This window comes from Petaurus breviceps, unplaced genomic scaffold, assembly GCF_028583685.1.
Source record: "Petaurus breviceps papuanus isolate PSGF00001 unplaced genomic scaffold, PetGlider_PUasm1.0 355, whole genome shotgun sequence".
NCBI classification, from domain to species: Eukaryota; Metazoa; Chordata; class Mammalia; order Diprotodontia; family Petauridae; genus Petaurus; species Petaurus breviceps.
In genome coordinates this window covers 2,340,369-2,360,448 of record NW_027186289.1, presented here as the reverse complement: position 1 = coordinate 2,360,448, position 20,080 = coordinate 2,340,369, and the positions used below count along the sequence as shown (strand labels likewise).

Below are 20,080 nucleotides of genomic sequence, written 5' to 3'. Positions count from 1 at the left end.
ATGGAACACAGAACCAGTCAGACTTATGGAGGGGTGAACAGTTTGTGGATAAATGAGAGCACGGTGAGGTGCAAAATGAATAATGTTCAATTACATTCAATTACAAAAATTTTGTACAATGAAGCCAGTGTAGCCAAGATCAGAAGGAAAGCAGAAAATTGGAGGAAAATTTATGACAGTTTCTCAGATAAAGCTCTCATATCTCAAAATGTATAAAGAACTTGGTCAAATCGAAAAGAACATGAGTCATTCCCCAACTCTAAATGGTGAAGGGCTAGTAATTGGCAGATTCTGCTGAAGAAATCAGAACTATATACAGTTATATGAGAAAATGCTCAAAATAATGATTTAATACAGAAATGCTAATTAAAACAACCTTAAGATTGTTTTATCTCAAACCCGTAAACATCTTATACCTGTCAGGCTACAGTGATAGAAGGGGAGAGGGACAGGTATTGGAGAGGATGTGGAAGATCTGAGACACTAATTCACTGTTGGTGGGACTGTGAATTGATCCACCTCTGTTGTACAACAACCTGTAATTATGCCCAAAGAGTTATTAGGCTGTTTGTCCCTTGATTAAGGAAAATAGAAAAAAATATTATGTTTGAAAATACTTACAGTATTTTGTTAGCAAGAATGATAAATTGTGGGGATGCCCATTACTTGGGGAATGGCTTGAGAAGGATGGAGTAGTGCCTGAGGTAAATGGTCAGTAGCTTTAGCAGTGTTTGAAGAAGGTCTCTGGAGAATGCTATGGAAGTGTCCAGCCCAACTCTCCAGGATCATGTCCTTATTACTATTCCATGTGGCTCCCTCAGCCCTAAGTAGTTGGGGTACCCCATAAATGGATAGGTCTTTGGCCAATAAATAGACTTCAGGGGTTTGGGCATCTCCAGTTGTCCTGATCTCTATCTGGCCACTAGCCCCAGATGGCTCTGTAGGAAAAAGGCTGGTGACACAGCTTTCCATCCTTTAAATCCAGTTCAACTGCAAGTGATGGCATCATCTTCCTGATGTCATGGTCCTCTTCAGAAATAAGGACAAACCACAACCACACAATCTTAAACCCAATTCACTCTGGCTTTCATTTTTTGGCCAATGATAGATCCCTTCCTCAAAACCACTCATTGGTTTAGTTTTTTTGGAGGGCAGGGGGTAATATTTTAGAGTAAATATAAATAGTAATTGTTTCTCCTTACTTTTATTTATGTATGTTTATCTTTTTCTGTATCTATGTTTGATTGTTTTCTTCAGATGTAGAGACCAGGTTCGAGGTAAATGAAATAACTGGAAAGCTGGGCATTTTTGTGGAAGAGTGTGACCAGCCAATATTCATGAGTGATGGTCCCTGGGACTTCAGTTTGAGAGAAATTCAGGACTTTATTTTCAAAGCAGATAAAAAACCAAAGAGTGTTTGTGAATTTGATGAAACTGGAAAGAGATTCAGTCTGTCTTCCATCCTAAATTACTGTAAGAAAATGACCTCAAGGAATGACTGTGTTCCAGATCATGAATATCACAAATGCTTTACTGAAGAGGTAAAGATTTTTCAGTCCCAAGGAAAGCTTCCTGAAATGCAAATGTATCTTGGTAATCCATGGAATATGGCCTTGTTCAATTCAGACCTCATTGGACATCAGAAAAGAGATACTGGAGAAATGCTTTCTGCAAATAATAAAGGTGGGAAGGCCTTTATGCATCAGCAAATTCCCATTAAAAAGGAGCCTGAGGAATGTAATGAATGGGAAGCACACCAAGGAATCCACACTGGAGAGAAGCCTTATGAATGTAATCAGTGTGGAAGGACCTTCAGGGAGAGCTCCAGCCTTATTGCACATCAGAGAATCCACACTGGAGAGAAGCCTTTCAAATGTAGTCAGTGTGGAAAGACCTTCAGTCAGAGTTCCACCCTTGCTGCACATCACAGAATCCACACTGGAGAGAAACCTTATAGATGTAATCATTGTGGAAAGGCTTTCACACAGAGCTCCAGTCTTGCTGTACATCAGAGAATCCACACTGGAGAGAAACCTTATAAATGCAATCATTGTGGAAAGGCTTTCACACAGAGAGGCAATCTTGCTGAACATAAGAATATCCACACTGAAGAGAAACCTTATGTATGTAATCAATGTGGAATGGCTTTCCCACGTAGTTCCTATCTCAAGAAACATCAGAGAATCCACACTGGAGAGAAACCTTTTGATTGTGATCAGTGTGGAAAGGCTTTCACACAGAAGAAGAATCTTGCTGCACATCAGAGAGTCCACACTTTAGAGAAACCTTATAGATGTAATCAATGTGGAAGGGCTTTCACACAGAGCTCCAGTCTTGGCAAACATCAGAGAATCCACTCTGGAGAGAAACCTTTTGAATGTAATCAGTGTGGAAAGACTTTCAGATACAGCTGCAATCTTGGTAGGCATCAGCGAATCCACACTGGAGAGAAGCCTTTTAGATGTAATCAGTGTGGGAAGTCTTTCAGATTCAAGTCTATTCTTGCAAATCATCAGACAGTCCACACTGGAGAGAAACCTTATGAATGTGATCAATGTGGAAAGACTTTCACACAGAGATCCAGTCTTGCTACACATCAGAGAATCCACACTGGAGAGAAGCCTTATGGATGTAATCAGTGTGGAAAGGCTTTCACACAGAAGAGGAATCTTGATACACATCAGAGAATCCATACTTTAGAGCAGCCTTACAGATGTAATCAGTGTGGAAAGGTTTTCACCCAGAACTCCAGTCTTGCTGCACATCAGAGAATCCACACTGGAGAGAAGCCTTATGGATGTAATCAGTGTGGAAAGTCCTTCAGATACAGCTGGAGTCTTGGTAGGCATCGGAGAATCCACACTGGAGAGAAGCCTTTTTTGATGTAATCAATGTGGAAAGACTTTCACTTTCACCCCCAGCCTTGCTTTACATCAGAGAAAACACATTGGAGAGAAACCCTAGGAACTTCATCATGTTTCAGGGCAGGATATAGCTATTGTGTTCATGTGACAATAATCCTGACAGCATTGGTTTAAATTCATGCAATATTCATTAACCTTTCCATACATTCAGTATAGTTGTTGGATGCAAAATTCACCATATGCACATATGTTCTCAATTATATCCAGAAAACTATTTGACAGGTTTTCAAACTTCCCTCTTTTTCTGGCCTGACTAGAAGAAGGGGAAGTATAACTGGCCACTGCAGGTGGGCTTCAGAGTAAAGCTTACAGTAAGAGTTAAAGAAGCTTTACTCCACTGAGTAAGGAGAAGGGAGCAGCTACCACAGAACGTGTTTGGGAGGTGAGCGGGTGGAATGTTGGATTAGGTGGACAATCAGTATCAATAAGTACATTCTGGTAGCTTACATGAATACAGTGAGCAGTAGTTTATACCCAGTGAATAATAGTTGGTTCAAAAATGTCACTTTTATATGCTTTATATTTATATTTTAAATGTTTATATAAATTTATTTATTTATTTATTGCTTTTTGGAGGAGGGAAGGCAGGGCAATTGGAGTTAAGTGGCTTGCCCAAGGTCACAGGGCTAGTAAGTGTTAAGTGTCTGAGGTCAGATTTGAACTCAGGTCCTCCTGACTCCAGGGCTGGTGCTCTATTCACTGCACCACCTAGCTGCCCCAATATGTGCTAATTATTAACAGATATAGTTTCATGATTTTCTTAATGATCACAGATGAACCTCACTTCTTATTCAAAGTTTAACCCATAACGTTTCTTAATTTGGCTTAGAAAGATCCTAGGGCCTTAACCTGCAGCCTTACATAGTCTCTGAACACTGTCAGCAGGGCTGGGGAGATCTTTTTACAGGTTAAATAAGAAGTTTGAAGGAAAGTCACATACAGGGACCTATTCAGAGGATTTTGCTTTGCTTTTCTCCCAACGTTGATCTTTTATCATTATCATTAGTTTCTTATTTAAAACAAAGTGTATCTCATTTTTCAGATATCATATCACATTCTATAATTGATTCATTTAAGATCTAACAGCATTCAGATCAAAAGTAACCGGCCTTACCAGCTGTTTTTTAAAGTTATAAGACGAGAAAAACAGTTCCATATATTTTCAAAAGGTGTTATAGGGAAACCAGTCCTGCTATCTCTCTTGACATTTTGGATCATTACTATCAACATAAAACTGAATTTCATCTGCCTTCTTACAGATCCAGGAATCCTCCAGTCCTCTGGCCATTGTTGGTAATGGGGAAATTGAGCTGGAGGATACTGCAGGCTGCTGAAAGGGGCCCGGAGACCCCTCTTCTCCTGGGATGTGTTAGGTTTCATACCAGGATGAACTGACCTAAGTCATGTACTCAAGATCCTCATAGGCAACCTCCCAGTGTGTTGACCATTCAAAGTTGATTAGCACCCTTAGGAACACCTACACTTGAAGGGCATATAACTCTGTGCCCCCCAATCTCAAATCCAGCCAGTTCTGAACTGGCTCCTTCATGGGGGTGGGAGGAGGAGGAAGTTCTGTAATGTAATTACCATGCAATGCATGTCAAGCCAGCTCAAGAGAAATAAAAAAGTAGACACAACCTAGTCTAGTTTGTCTTTCTTAGATTAAACTCTGTAGATTTTGGGGGTTGAACAACTATAAATGAAAGTAGATGGACCCTCAAATAGAAAGGGGTATTCAAAACAATGCTAGAAAGAAAACCAGACTGGAAGAAATTACTTCTCAAACCACTGAGGCAACCGAAGTATAGCACACAAGTGCAACAAAATAAAAGAGTAGTGCTTAAGAGAATTCTTTCTTAATTTACATGTGGATAAGTAATGATAATGGGAATTTGAAGATCTTCCCTGCCCCTTAATAGGCTGAAGAGTTCACTCAATGGGTGGAACAGAGCTAAGAGGAAGCTGGGAGTCAGCAGTCAGAATGAAGGGAGGAGAGAGGATGAAGATAAGGAGATAGCTAGGCTTGTTAGTGTTTCTGGGAAGGCTTTGGGCCAGTGTTGCTTCCTGCAGTGTAGTTGTGTATTAACTTCTTTGTTGCTAGGACAGATTTGGTTTTCTGGTGTTTGAATAAATGTTTTCCTTCTGTCTTCTATATGGAGAGACTGTTATATTTTAATGACTCAGAACTATGCTAGCATATTGATAGTCACCATCCATGCTGTGAACATTGCCTTGGTGATAAAGGACACCAAGGTGAAAGCAAAAATGAAAAAGAAGTGAAAGTGGGAAAAATAGATTTGAGAGATCATGTACTAATCCTTGCACCATCTTCCAGATGAATTGATGTTTTTCTGGGACTAAGTTACAGAACATGAAGAGGCATAAGAAACAAGAGGGAAAGAAACTTAAATCAGGGATATGTGACATACCTCAATCAAGTCAAAGTCTAACAAGGAAAGGAAATTTAATCCTATAGTCTGCTAGAAATAAGAGGACCTACAGGAGAATAGATTTTAAAAAAAGGAATGGATAAAAAAATGGGAGAAAGAAAAGAGTTAAATCTTGCTTCAGTGTGTGAAGGAGGTGCCACTGATTAATGCACCTTTTTCATCTTCTAAATAGTATTAAATTTTCCAAAATACACGTAAAGACAATTTTCTTTCTGTGCAACAAATCAGGACTTTATTGTTTTGTTCATTGGCAATTCTTTTTTTGAAATAGTACTTTATGGGGCAGCTAGGTGGCGCCAGGAGGACCTGACTTTAAATCCGGCCTCAGACACTTAAGACACACACATAAAAACTAGCCATGTGACCTTGGGCAAGTCACATAACCCCAATTGCCCTCCAAAAAGCAAAAAAAAAAAAAAAAAAGAAAAAAAACAGTACTTTATATTTTCTAATTACAGATAGTTTTCATCCTTCACTTTTAATAGGATTTTGAGTTTCAAATTTTTTCTTCCCCCTTCCCTTACATTCCGCCCCTCCAACATAGGAAACAATCTGATATAGGTTATACGTGTGCACTCATGTAAACATACTTCTACATTAGTCATGCTTTGAAAGAAGAAACAGAAGAAAATGGAAAAGCCATAAAAAGCAAAGTGAAAGTGGTCAGTCTGCATTCAGACTCCATTGCTGTTTCTCTGGGTGTGGATAGCCCTTTCCACCATGAGTGTTTTGGAGTTGTCTTAGATCATTGCATTGCTGAGAAGAGCTAAGTCCATCATAGCTAATCATGGCACATTGTTGCTGTTACTATGGTCAATGTTTTTTTTTTTTTTGGTGGGGGAGGGCAAGGCAATTGGGATTAAATGACTTGCCCAAGGTTACACAACTGAGGTCAGATTTGAAATCAAGTCCTCCTGACTGCAGGGCCAGTGCTCTATGCACAGTTTGCCCTTTGGGCATAGTTCCAAATTGCTCTCTAGAATGATTGAATCAGTTCACAACTATTACTGTCTCAATTTTTCCACATGTTTTTCATCATTTATTATTTTCCTTTTCTGTCATATTAGCCAATCTGATAGGCATGAGGTGGAACCTGAGAGTTGTAATAATTTGCATTTCTCTAATCAATAGTGATTTAGAGCATTTTTATATGATTATAGATACCTTTAATTTCTTCATCTGAAATCTGTTCCTATCTTTTGACCTTTTATCTATTGGGGTAATGACTTGTTTTCTTCAAAATTGGATTCAGTTCTCTTTGTATATAATTTCAGAAATGGGACCTTTGTTAGGAAATCTTATTGTAAAAATTGTTTCCCATATTTCTGCTGTCCTAATGTGGGTTATGTCGTGCAAAAACTTTAAATTTAATAAATCAAAATTAGCCATTTTGCATTTCATAATGTTCTCTATATCTTGCTTGGCCATAAATTCCCCCCTTCTCCACCTAGCTGACAGGCAACTTTTCCTTGCTCTAGTAATATACTTTTGATATGACTGTTTATGTCAAGATCATAGACCCATTTGGACATTATCTTGGTATCAGGTGTGAAATATTTCTGCTATTTTCCTGTTGTCCCAGCAGTTTGTGTCAAATAAGGAGTTCTTACTGCAAAAACTAGAGTTTTGGCATTCATCAAATATACTATTAGATTATTATAGTCATTTAATGCTATGTTTTTTGAATCCCATCTAGTCCATTGTTCCAGCACTCTATTTTTTAGCCAATACCAAATAGTTTTGATGATTGCTGCTTTCTAATATGTTTTTTAGATCTGGTATGGCTAGGCCAGGAAGGCCTTTGTATTTTTTTTTTATTGATTCCCTTAATATTCTTTACCTTCGTTTTTTTCTTTAAACACTAAAATAAATACATAAGAAAAAGAATTGTATTATAAATATGAATTCTAAAACTTGAATATAAAATAAAAAAAGAAAAAAACATTACTATGTGCACAGCACAACGTTAAGAGAGGATTCAAAATATACAGCAATACATTTCCATTTCGAGAGAACCTATATATTAATACTAAACATTGTGTTCTGAGCCGTCCATCTTTTTTCTTTGTGTCCTTGTAAGTTTCCATTTGTTCTCTGCTGTACACTGTTTACTTTGTTCTTTTTCCCCCCTTCCTGGCTCCCTTCCTCCAAAAAGGCTACAATTGAAACTGGATGTGTATGTTGTGTGTGTGTGTGTGTGTGTGTATTTATATATATATATATGCACACATATTTATATGTGTATTTATATGTACACACAAATTTATGTGTGGATACATGTATGTATACACAAATATATGTGTAACGGCATACATGCATACCTTCCCCCCTTCAAAGATCCTCCCTTGTGCTCTTCCCCCTTTTTTCTCACTCTGTTGTTACTTTCTGAATTTCAAAGACTTTTATAGTACCCCAACTCTGTATGTTACTTCCTCTTTCTCCTATTCCTGTTAATCTAGACACCCTTCTATAGGCCCCCCTCCACTCTCTTATTTATAAATTTAGAAGACTTTTATTACCTTCTCAATGTATATATTGTTCTCTTTACCCATATCTGATATGAGTAGAGTTCCCTGGAAAAATCCGTCCTTTCTCCTCCCCCCCCCCTTTATTTCTTTCTGAATTCAGAAGGCCCTTCTAGATGTATGTGCATTGTTCCCTCTTTGATGCACTCTCAAAGAAAGTAGGTTTCCAGAACTATCATCCCTTTTTCCTTCATCTAATGCCTGTGTCAGCTCTTCCTCTCACACCTCATTTGTATAAGATAACCACTCTTTTTGCCTTTTCATAAACAGTTTACTTTTTAGAATCACATCACACACAGGTCTATTCGCTTATTAATAACAATCTTGGACATCTGTTTTGGAGGATGGATAAAGTGATTTTGATTTTGAGAATGGAGGTTATGGTGCTGAAGACTTCCTAGGGCCAGCCAGAGCTACAGAAGACTGAGGAAGCATGACTGTGGTGCCGGTATTTTGTGCAAATGTTGTTGTGGCTTTGTTAAGCCATGTCTTCCCAGAAACAGAGACTGTGAAGGATTTGAGATGGACTGGACACTGTGAGCTTCAGTGTGGAGCAGGAACTGCATGGAGAACTGGACAAGGACCTGGGACCTGTCTGCCTTTGAACCCAGGTGACAGTTGGGTGGATTCAGGTAGGAGCTACCTGCCTGGAGTCAAGATGGAAAGACCTCTCCCTGGATACTGAGTATTGACAGATGACATTGTAACTCACTTGTGACTGAGGGGTGGATGGCCTCTGTATTTTCCACTACCCCTTAAGAGGGTACTGAGTAGTGACTGATGACTGAATAGTGACTGATTTGTAACTTACTGTGCCCCATGGGTGGAGGACTTTGGCCTTTTTTACTTTGTGTTCCAAGCCTCTTTAAGGATGGTTGAATGATTGAGTTACTAAATGATTGTACTTTGTCCAAAACTATCTGACCACTTTATGTGGCCATTTTAGTGATAAGTTGTTGAGTTGTGACACAGTGAATACTGTATTTTGTTTTCTGTTATAAGCTGTAACATTGTGAATGCTGTACCTTGATTTTCTGTGAATGTTTTGCTCTGATTTGTTATTGAATAGATAGAGAGTTTCCTATATTATGTAATCAGAACCTTAAAGCTGTCCACAGCAGCAGTCCTCTGGAAAGCTGCTGGTGCTTGGCTTTACAGTGTTCTAGGGGGTGGGGGACATCAGTCATAACTAAGATAAGAACAGAATAAAAAAGTTTAGCCAATTTCCCAGAAGGCTGAACTAGTCTTATCTGGATGAGAAGGATTCTTATGTGAAGGATTCTTAAAAAATAATCATCACTAGGGGTGTCCAGGTGGTGCAGTGAGTAAGAGCGCCAGCCCTGGCATCAGGAGACCTGGGATCAGTTCCAGCTTCAGATACTTGGCACTCACACAAAATAACTGGCCGTGCAACCTTGAGCAAGTTACTTAACTCCAATTGCTTAAAAAAAAAAAATCATCACAATCTAGACTGAAATGAGTGGCCACTGTGGCAGTCTCCCTGCTTGGGCCAGGCCTTGATCCTTTGTGGGCTGAGCTGGGAAGGAAGAAGAATCACTGAGGGGTAGAAGTCTTATCCTTTTCTTCCTAGGCAGGAGACTGGCCCACAGGGATTTATAGAGGGTGAGGTCCAAAAGGAGTTGCCAGGCCCTTGGCCCTGCTCTCAGGAAACAAACTCTAGCCAAAAGAGGTCAGCGGGTATGGTCAGGCTAGGTTCTGTTTGTCCTTTGCCTTCATATAGGACCAGGACATGAGGGAAATGATGACATGACTTTCAGTTGACTTTGGTTTGAGTGAGGGAGGGCTGTGCAAGGTCACCAGCTTCACTTTCTCCTCCAGAGCCATCTGGGTCCAGTGACCAGATATTCATCAGGATGACTGGAGATGGCCCAGAATGCAGTGGGAGACCCTGGCCCTTTTAGGCTAAGGCCTTTTCAGCTTCTCACTTTGAGTGAAGTAATGCCCATTCAGTAAGGCATCCCATGACTCAGTTCTTACAGAAACTGCTCTCTTTTTAAAAAATTTAATTTATTTGTTTACTTTTAGTTTACGAGAGTTCCACAATCTCTTTAGTTTCAAATTTTCTCCCCCTCCATCTCTCCCCCACCCAATGGCAGCATGCAATCAAATACAGGATCTGCAAATACCTTCACATTGAACATTAGTCAGGTTGTAAAGAAGGATTATAATCAGTGGAATGAACAATGAGGAGGAAACAAAACAAGAAAAAGAGAGAGCAGGTGTTTGCTTCAGTCTGCATTCAGACTCTGTAGTTCTTTCTCTGGATGTGGGCATCTCTCTCCATCATGAGTCTTTTGGAGTTGTCTTAGAACCTTGCATTGCTGAGAAGAGCCCAGCCTATCAAAGTCGGTCATCACACATACGTTGTGTCTGTGATTGTATACTGTGTTCTCCTGGTTCTGCGCTTCTCACTCAACATCCGTTTGTATAAGTCTCTATAGGTTATTATGGAGTATCCATCTCCTCATTTCTTATAGCAGAATAGTATTCTATTACATTCATATGCCACAACTTGTCCAGCCATTCTCCAATTGATGGGCATCCCCTTGATTTTGAATTCTTTGTCACCACAAAAAGAGCTGCTATAGATATTTTTGTACATATGGGTCTTCTACTTTTTTTTTTTTAAAGCAATTGGGGTTAAGTAACTTGCTCAAGGTTACACGGCCAGTTATTTCTGAGTGTGGTGCTGAGTATCTGAGCCCGGGATTCGATCTCCAGGTCATCCCAACACTGGAGCCAGTGCTCTTACTCGCTGAGCCACCTGGCTGCCCCTAAGCAATTGGGGTTAAGTAACTTGCTCAAGGTTACACGGCCAGGTGTTTCTGGGTGGGTAATAAGTGTCTGAGCCCGGGATTCAATCTCCAGGTCTTCTCAACACTGGAGCTGGTGCTCTTACTCACTGTGCTACCTGGCCGCCCCTGGGTCTTCCACTTCAATGATCTCTTTTGGATACAACCATATAAGTGGTATTGCTGGGTCAAAGGGTATGGACTTATTTATAGCCCTTTGGGGCATAGTTCCATATTGCTCTCCAGAATTGTTGAATCAGATCACAACTCCACCAACAATGCAGTGCTGTCCAATCTTTCCACATCCTCTCCAACATTTATCATTTCCCTGTTTTGTCATGTTGCCCAATCTGGCAAGTGAGATGTGGTACCTCAGAGTTGTTATGTTCCCTCATGAATATAGATGCAAAAATTTTAAATAAAATATCAGCCAAAGACTGCAGCAAATTATCATGAGAATAATACACTTTAATCAGGTAGGATTTATTCCAGGAAAGCAAGGTTGGCTCGATATTAGGAAAACTATCAGTATAATTGATCATATCAACAATTATTCCTTTTAAAGTGAAATAGACCTAATTGCATACATAGCAGTCTTTAAACATTGTACCACATTATCTAACAACCAGGTCATCTTTTCACAACATTTAGGACAAAAGAAGAATTAATTTCTCGAAGAAACAATTGGATCAGCCTCTAGGAATTAATTTTCAAATTAATAGCATTTCTAAATAGCTGTGCAAATTTTGGAAATGTTTGGTCAATGTTCACAGGGTCTGTGTGTGCCCCTTGAGGGGAGCAGTCAGATGCACTGTAACTCCACTCTAACATGGTGATGTCACTTAGGCAGTCTTCTAGAGCAAAGGGCAACAACCATCATGCACCTGATACTGAAGGTGTGGGAACAGGCAGTTTTCAGAGGAAGAAATTAAAGATATCTATAAATATGTGAAAAAATGCTCTAAATCGCTATTGATTAGAGAAATGCAAATCAAAACAACTCTGAGGTACCACATTTCATTGGCCAGTGATGACAAAACAGGAAGATGACAAATGCTGGAGAGGATGAGAAAAAAAAAATTGGAACACTAATGCATTGTTGGTGGAAATGTGAAATGATCCAACCATTCTGGAGAGCAATCTGGAACTATGCCCAAAGGGCTGTAAATAAGTGCATGCCCTTTGACCCAGTAATATCTCTTATAGGGTTGTATCTCAAAGAGATCATAGAAGTGGGAGGAAGACCCATATGTACAGAAATATTTATAGCAGCTCTTTTTGTGGTGGCAAAGAATTGGAAATGAAAGCAATGCTCCATCAATTGGGGAATGACTGAACATGTTATGGTATATGAATGTAATGGAATACCATTGTGCTATAAGAAATGAGGAGCAGATGGACTTCATAATAACCTGGACAGAGCTATATAAACTGATGTTGAGTGAGAAGAGCAGAACCAGGAGAAATATGTACATGATTATAAACACAACATATGTGTGATGACTATCCTTGATAGACTGGGCTCCTCTCAGCAATGTAGGGTTATAAGACAACTCCAAAAGACTCATGATGGAAAGAGACATCCACATCCAGAGAAAGAGCTACAGAATCTGACTGCAGAGTGAAGCAACCTACTTACCCTTTTTTTCTTATTTTGTTTTGTTTCCTCTTTCCCATCGTTCATTCCATTGGTTATAAAATTTTACAACCTGAATAATGTTGAATGTGATGATTTTTGCAGATCTTATATTTGACTGCATTCCACTATGGAGAGGGAGGGAAAGAGGGAGGGGGAATAAATTTGAAACTCAAGGGATTGTCTCACTGAATATTGTAAACTAAAAGCAAATAAATTAATAAATTTAAAAAAAATTAGATGTTTACCAAGACCTTTTTTATCTCCTCATCTCAAATAAATCAGATGTTTTCTTTTTCCCCCATTGCCCTGGTCTCCCATGAAGAGGTGGCCATTATGGTTGCCAAGGCAAACCCCACTACATGCATAAATGGTCTTAGTCTATCTCATCTCCCAGCCAGCATATTCTCTTCTGTACCATCCCAATTTTTTTACACGTGTTCAGTCTCTCCTTTACTGGTTCTCACCCTCCTGGAACAAATAAAACAATGTGTCCCCAACCCTGAAAAAAAGCCTCACATGTCCCATTCATCTCCATTAAATAATGACCTTCATCATCTCTTCCTTTCATGACTAAATACCTAGAGAGGGCCATCTACCTTTAGTGTTTGTTTCCCACTCCTTTCTTCTTCCTCTCTTCAAAACTCTGCGCATTCCAGGTATTAACATCATTGCTCAACTGAAACTGCTCTCTGAAGAGTTACCAATCATCTCTTTAATTGCTAAATGCAGTGGCTTTTTTCCCAATGCCCGTCTTTCCTGGCCTCTCTGAATTGCCAGTTGCGCCGTTCCTTGATACCCTTGGCTGACAGGACTTAGTCCTGGTTTCCTGCCTCCAAGGTCCAAAACTAAACTCATTATCCTTGCCCAAAGGAAGAAAATGGCTCCTTGAAAATTAGAATTGCCAAGGGGAAGCCACCAAAGTTATAGGAGAACAAGAAAGAATAAAGGAATATAGAGAGTCAAAAAGAATAGAAGAATGGGAAATGTCTCAGAAGAAAAACAACTGATCTGGAGAACAGATCAAGAAGAGAAAACATCAGAGTAATTGGATTTCCTGAAAGGTAAGATCAAAAAAATGAATCTTGATACAGTAGTACAAGAAACAATTAAAAGAAAATGAAGGGCCAGGGTAGATCTTCAAATTCCTATTCCCGTTGCCTGTCATCATATATATTAAGAAACAATTCTCTTAATCACTACTCTTTTATTTTGTTGCACTTGTGTGCTGTGTTTCTGTTGCCTCAGTGGTTTGAGAAGTAATTTCTTCCAATCTGGTTTTCTTTCTATCATTGTTTTGAATACCCCTTTCTTTTTGAGGGTCCATCATTTAGAGTTGCTCAACCCCCAAAATCTGCAGTTAAGAAAGACAAACTAGAGTAGGTTATGTCAACTTTTTTTTAATTTCTCTTGAGCTGGCTTGACATACACTGCATGGCAATTACAATACAGAATTGCCTCCTCCTCCCACCTCCCCATGGCGGGGGAGGGGGGCAGCCCAGAACTGGCTGGATTTGAGATTTGAGGACCCAGAGTATATATGGCCTTCAAGTACAGGTGTTCCTAAGGGTGTTAATCAACTCTGCTTGGTCAACACAGTGGGAGGTTGGCTATGTTAAAATGAGGATCTTGAGTACATGACAGGTCAATTTATCCTGGTGTCAAATATGAGGATGTGTGGCTTTATCCTGGTAAAGCATACCAGACCACTCCCAACCTTGGGCTATCTAGGCAAAAGGATTTGTCTCCACCCAAGTCTAGGCAGTTTCCATTGCAAACTTAGTATCAGGAATGTCCTGAAGAACTCTTCAGAAGGGGGCTGGAGCTCTGAGCTATTCAGCCTAAAATTACATTCCTTTCTATATCCTAAACAACTTAGTAATTAGGATGCTAATTGTTGAAATTCAATCAGAAACATCTTCAGTTTGATTCAGGGAAAGAGAATTTTAGGGCAATCAATTTCCTTGTGTCCTCCCAAGTCTTTGGTTATAATTGGAGTCAGTCTCTGGATAAGGATGGAAAACTTCTACCTGCAAAACTTGTTACTTCCCAATAGCATAGGATCCTCCTGCAGGATCTAGAATCAGAGTGGAAGCCTGGGGAGAGCAAGATCAGCTAACCCTTTAAGTCAAATGTAACTGATTCTAATGGGGCTCTTGCTTTCTTTTTTGGTTTCCCCCCATTCTGATATCACTTTTAATTCTCCCTATATTTGGGCCCTACATATAGAACTAGCTTGTCCTATTTTGTGTCTTCCAGACTACACTCATTCACGTACAGGTGGCAGGAAACAGTGGGTACCAGACCATGTCTCCCCTTCTTCCCCTGGATGAAGCCTGTGCTCAGTTCCAGTCAGCCTTTACCCTGTGCCCCTTCAAAGCAGACAGCTCTATGGCATTACCAGCAGGAAAGAGTTTCATAAACTGAGACTACTACCCCAAGATTTTGGGTCTCATCTGTTTGAGGGGGGAATGATGGGGTGATGGGACCTGGATCCTGGACTTTCCCACACAACCGAGTACCAGACATCTTGCCTGAAGTATCTGGCCCAGGCCAGACCACCTAAATACCCAGTAGGCCTTTCACTGTGGTTCTCTGTTCCACCCCAAACCCCACCTGGGCCATCCCAGGCTATTTACCACCTTTAATCCCATCCACATTATTTCATTGTTCCTCATTCCTACATAATTATCAATCTTTTATCCCCATTGACTCAGATTTACTAGGAATCCAGCCCTCTTCTATTGGCATTGTGATAAATCTTGCCAGTTGGACTGAAAGAAGTGCTTGAATCCTTTCTAGGCAGACTGGCCCTGTATCCAGACATTTTAGGGTTCCCAGCAACCCCAAACCACACTGAGTGTGTGCATGTGTGTGTGTGTATGTGTGTTCCTCCTTTTGAGTTTATTTTCATCCCCAAACTAACATTGCTTTCCAATTCAGCTAACAAGAACAAAGATCACTACTGAAGCTGCTCTAGCACCTGGCTGATGAGTGTCAGTCTGTGCCCTGAGGCTTGTAATGCCAAGCAAAGGCAACTTCCTAGGTTCAGAATACCAGCACAGTAACTCTCCATTTTATTCAGTGACAAATTAAGGCAAAACATTCACAGAACAGAGAAAATCAAAATACAGCATTCACCAAGTGTAATTCAATAATTTCCAAGTACTACTCCACCCTTGAGCAGGACATTCATTTAGTCAATCACAAAGTCTCTCTTCTCAAATGGAGATTAAGATTAGTTTCCCATCATAAACAAAGTATATTCATTTGGTCAGTCACATAACACAAAAATTCAACTTTCCCACCACTGGATCACAACTGAATTACAACTATCATCAGTTAATGCCAAGCACCTTCTCAAAAGGGGCAGTGGAGAGCACAACTGCCATCTACCCCTAAGCTCCCTGGAGGTTAAGATATCATCACAGCATTCAATACCCAAGGACAGGTCTTTTCTTCCTCTTGACCTGAGGCAAATTCTCATCAATCTCTGTTCCTGGGGAGACAAAGCTCAACAAAGCCACAATATACATTTCCAGTGTCCTCATCAATTTACTCTCTGCCTGCACAACAGTCTCAGGACCCCTGAAAATATCAGCAAGACCCTTTTCCAGGATTTCTGTAAACACAACAAGAAAATCCTTCTTCAGGGCTTATGAACCAACAGCAAGGTTTCAGGACCTCTGCAACAACAGCACTGGCCTTCACCAGCAGACGAATCTGGCAAAACAACATCAAAACAGACAGACAAAATACCAGCATCACAGCCATGTCTCCTTAGTCCTTGGCAGCTCTCAAAGGTCCTGGGCAGCTGGAGCTGGCTCTCAGCAATTCTCTCTCTATCTCTGCCTCCATGATGCTGCTTCCAAAAGTTCTTCTGCCTCTCTTTGCTCAGGCTTCCTCTCTAAATCCACAGCACCAGCTCCGCCCAGTTCAGCCCTCTCTTTTCACATCAACAAGTGGGATTCACAAGCTCTGGTTTTTAACACTCAACCTGAAAACCAAGACAATACAGGGGGATCTTTAAATTCCATTACTATTCCAAGGCTCCAATTCCCCAGTCCAATAACGTTTTTATCCGTTGAGCCCCTCCCTGCCCACCCATCCCTATTGCAAGATAAGTCCCAGGAGGGTGGGGACTGCCTTTACTCTTTTTGAGCCTCCTTTGCCATTTGAGTTTGTCTGTTTTTTAAGGTGTTATTTTCCTCAGTCAGGCTGTTGACTCTCATTTCATAATTTTCTTGCATTGGTCTCATTTCTCTTCCCAATTTTTCCTCTACTTCTCTTATCTGCTTCTTAAGGTCCTCTATGGCCTGTAACCAGCTAGTATTTTCCTTTGAAGCTTTTGGTGCAAGAGTTCTGACTTCACTGTTTTCCTCCTGTTCCATGCTTTGCTCCTTTTTGTCCCCAAAATAGGAGTGTAATGTTGGAATCTTCTGTCTGCTTTGTTTCCTTTGCCTGCTCATTTTGCCACTCAATTTCTTGACTTTTGGGCTTTTTGCCACAGTAGGACTCTGCCATCAGACAGGGGAGCTTTCGTCCCAAATGCTGGGGTTTTCTCAGCTGCCAGAATTATTATATGGGTGCCCTCTCTGAGGTCTCCACATGCTCTGGCAAGCTGGACACACACCCCAGGACCTCCACCCTAGACTGCGATCCAGATCCAAGAAGGTTAAAGCAAGAGTGATTACCCCTCAAACTGGTGCTTGGTCCCCCTACACTCTTCAGGCCAGGAGCTGAAGCTGTCACGTGGCACTGGCAGGCTGTACCAGTGGCTCAGTGGCTTCTCGCCCCGAGGGTAAAAGCCACGCACTCCCACTTACTGGGTCCCAAAGTCTAGACTGCACTGACCTCTCACTTTGTCCTTCGAATCTGTGTGTTGATAAATCTGGAAATGGCCACAGCTGCTGCTGATCTGGAGTCCCTCTGTCTGGTGGCTGGTCAGGTCCACCCTGGGGCTAAAGCCTTGGCTTGGGCCTGGGCTTAGCTCCCAGAGCGCTGCGCTGGCCGATACCTGCAGGCCTGCCCTGCTGTCCTCAGCAGGAGGTTAGCTTCTCTGTGTCATTTTGTGGTTTCTGCAGCTCCAAAGTTTGTTTAGAGACCCCTTTTTACATGGATTGGGGAAGGTGGAAGCTGGAGCCGCGGGAAGGTCATGCTTCTACCGACTGCCTTTACTCTTGATGGGATGCCCATGGATTGGGGAATGGCAGAATAAGTTGTGGTATATAAATGTAAAGGAATAGTAGTTCCCTAAGAAATGATGTGCAGGCAGACTTAAGAAAAACCTGGAAAGGCTTGCATGAACTGATACTGAATTAAATGAAGAGAACCAGGAGAACATGGTACACCACAAAAGCCACATTGTGTGATGACTGACTGACTATTACACTTAGCTGTTCAGTGATCCAAGACAATTCCAAAAGATTCATCACAGAAAATGCTGTTTACATCTGGAGAAGGAAGTATGGAGTGACAATTCCATGTCCAATGGGGCACTTCAGGGTCAGAATATCTCTCTTGCTCTGGGCCTCATCCCCCAGAGAGTTGTCTTTCTGACTCATGCCTCTACTGGTAATGGGAATTTGAAGACTTTTCCTGCTTTGACAAAGATCTCCCCTTTCCCCTAATAAGCTGAATGTAATCACATGGAGCCTGTGGTGGGAGGAATTTGCTGAAGGGTGAAGCAGAGCCCACAGGAAGCTGGGAGTCCAAGCAGTTAGAGGCAGTGGGAAGAGAGGATGCACCCAGGCAGACAGTTGGCTTGTGACTAAATGATGATTTGTGGGAAGGGCAAAGGAGGGTTTAGCTCTCTGTGCTGTAATGGCTTATTAACCTGTTTGCTACTATGATGGATTCAACTTCCTGGTTTTGGGATTTGGTTTTCTGGTGACTAAATAAATGTTCTGCTTCTTTCTTCTATATGGAAAGTCTGTCATATTTTGGGATTGGCATATTGTAAATATGCCGGCATATTTACAATAGCTATCTGTGAATATTGAGTTTGGGTTACATTTGGTGAGGAGGATGGGATCTCAAAATATTGGGCCAGGATTTGGAGGCAGAAGGGATTAAGAAGAAGAAATGGATATCCCAGGATGGGAGGATTTACATTATCTCTCCCTGTCAATGGAGTGGGCTAAAAGTACAGGGGTCTGTGAAAACTGGGAACTGAGGCTACAGAGGGGAGAACCTAGAGATTTAGAAACATGTTTGCAAAGAATAACAATAAAACCAGGAAGAGACTTGGAAGGGGTGTGTAGGAGAGGCTGGGTTTTACTAACACCTTACTGTATCATATGTAAAAGGAGAAACATTGTGTGACATGGGAGACACTTGCAGAGGCCTACCCATCGTGAGGTGCCCTCATCAGGGAAGGTGCTGTGCTGTATGAGAAGAGCACAACTGAAGTAGCTGGGCACATTTAAGGAGTCCATCGGGGTGGCTAGGTGGCTCAGTGAATACGCACTGGCCCTGGAGTCAGGAGGACCTGAGTTCAAATTTGGCCTCATACACTTAGGACACACACCCACAAACTGGCCATGTGACCTTGGGCAAGTCACTTAACCCCAATTGCCCTAACTTCCCCTTCAAAAAGCAAAAAATTAAAAAAAATCTACCACAAATGTTCATAGGGACTATTTGTGCCCACCCTGTGGGAGAGCATTTCACCCTCACGTCGGTCTGATCACCAGTCAGATGCACTGTAACTCCACTCTAACATGGTGATGTCATTTGGGCAGTCTTGTAGAACAAAGGGCCACAACAATCATGAACCTGATACTGAAGGTGTGGAAACCTCAGTAGTTGGGGCTCCTTTGTAGATGAGAGAGAGTTCAGTTTGCTGACTGTACTAAGCCCCTGTTTTGGGCAAGGAGAAGGACCCTGTGATGCAGTGGATAGAAAGCTCATCTGGGAGAACTCTGCTCCACGTCCTGACCAGGAACAAGGCAGCTGTATAGACATGGCCAAGCGTCGTCCCCGTGGCAACCCTGAATGCCTCCAACTCCCTCTAACCCATCAGTCCACAAAACTGTTCCAGGGGTCACTGAAATTGCCGGGTTTCATTCCACCTTGCTGTTCCACAACATTCACACTCCACAATGTGTTCAGTTTTTGCAATACTTATTGTAGTATGTCACCTCTTCCTTTCTAGGTCTTGGCCATACCCAAAGGAGCTGGTACCAATATCTTTGTGCACTTGGGTTCCTTTGCTGTTGTGAAAGGTATACACCCTCTGGTGGTGTCACTGAGTCAATGATTTTATCATCTTGGGGGAATTTCAAAGCTTTAACAGGGAACTGATATGTCTGTTTTTCCATAATACTTCCTACAATTCTACTTTTTTTTTTTTTTTGTTACTTGCTTGGGGGTGAACTGGAGCCTGAGAATTAAGTTAATTTGAGTTTAACTAATTATTGCTTAGGCTTTTAAAAAAGTAACATTTACTTCCTTTTCCATTGATCTCCTCTCTGTGACAGGAAAAAGGAATACCTCTTGTAACAAGTACACAATAAAGGAAAACAATTACAATATTTCTGATGCTCATTTTCTAACCACCTTTACCAATCTGAAAATCTTTCCTTTTTTCTTTATACTTTTTTTGCAGGGGTGAGGCAGGGCAATTGGGGTTAAGTGACTTGTCCAAAATCACAGGGCTAGAAAGTGTTATGTGTCGGAAGCTAGATTTGAACTCAGGTTCCTCTTCACTCCAGGGCCGGTGTTTTATTCA

At 41.1% G+C, this 20,080-nt stretch overlaps 1 protein-coding gene and 1 pseudogene across 1 annotated transcript in view; both read left to right on the top strand.

Annotated features, from left to right (window-relative positions):
- LOC138168156 (zinc finger protein ZFP2-like) overlaps positions 1-6,777 on the top strand; it is a 283,080-nt gene extending 276,303 nt beyond the window's left edge. The window contains exons 4-5 of the mRNA XM_069097195.1: positions 1,258-2,841; positions 4,184-6,777. Coding sequence (XP_068953296.1) covers positions 1,258-2,841; positions 4,184-4,221 — 1,622 coding nt within the window. The 3' untranslated portion in view covers positions 4,222-6,777. The remainder of the gene's footprint in view (positions 1-1,257; positions 2,842-4,183) is intronic.
- LOC138168143 (zinc finger protein 665-like) overlaps positions 1-20,080 on the top strand; it is a 58,441-nt pseudogene that overhangs the window by 11,028 nt on the left and 27,333 nt on the right.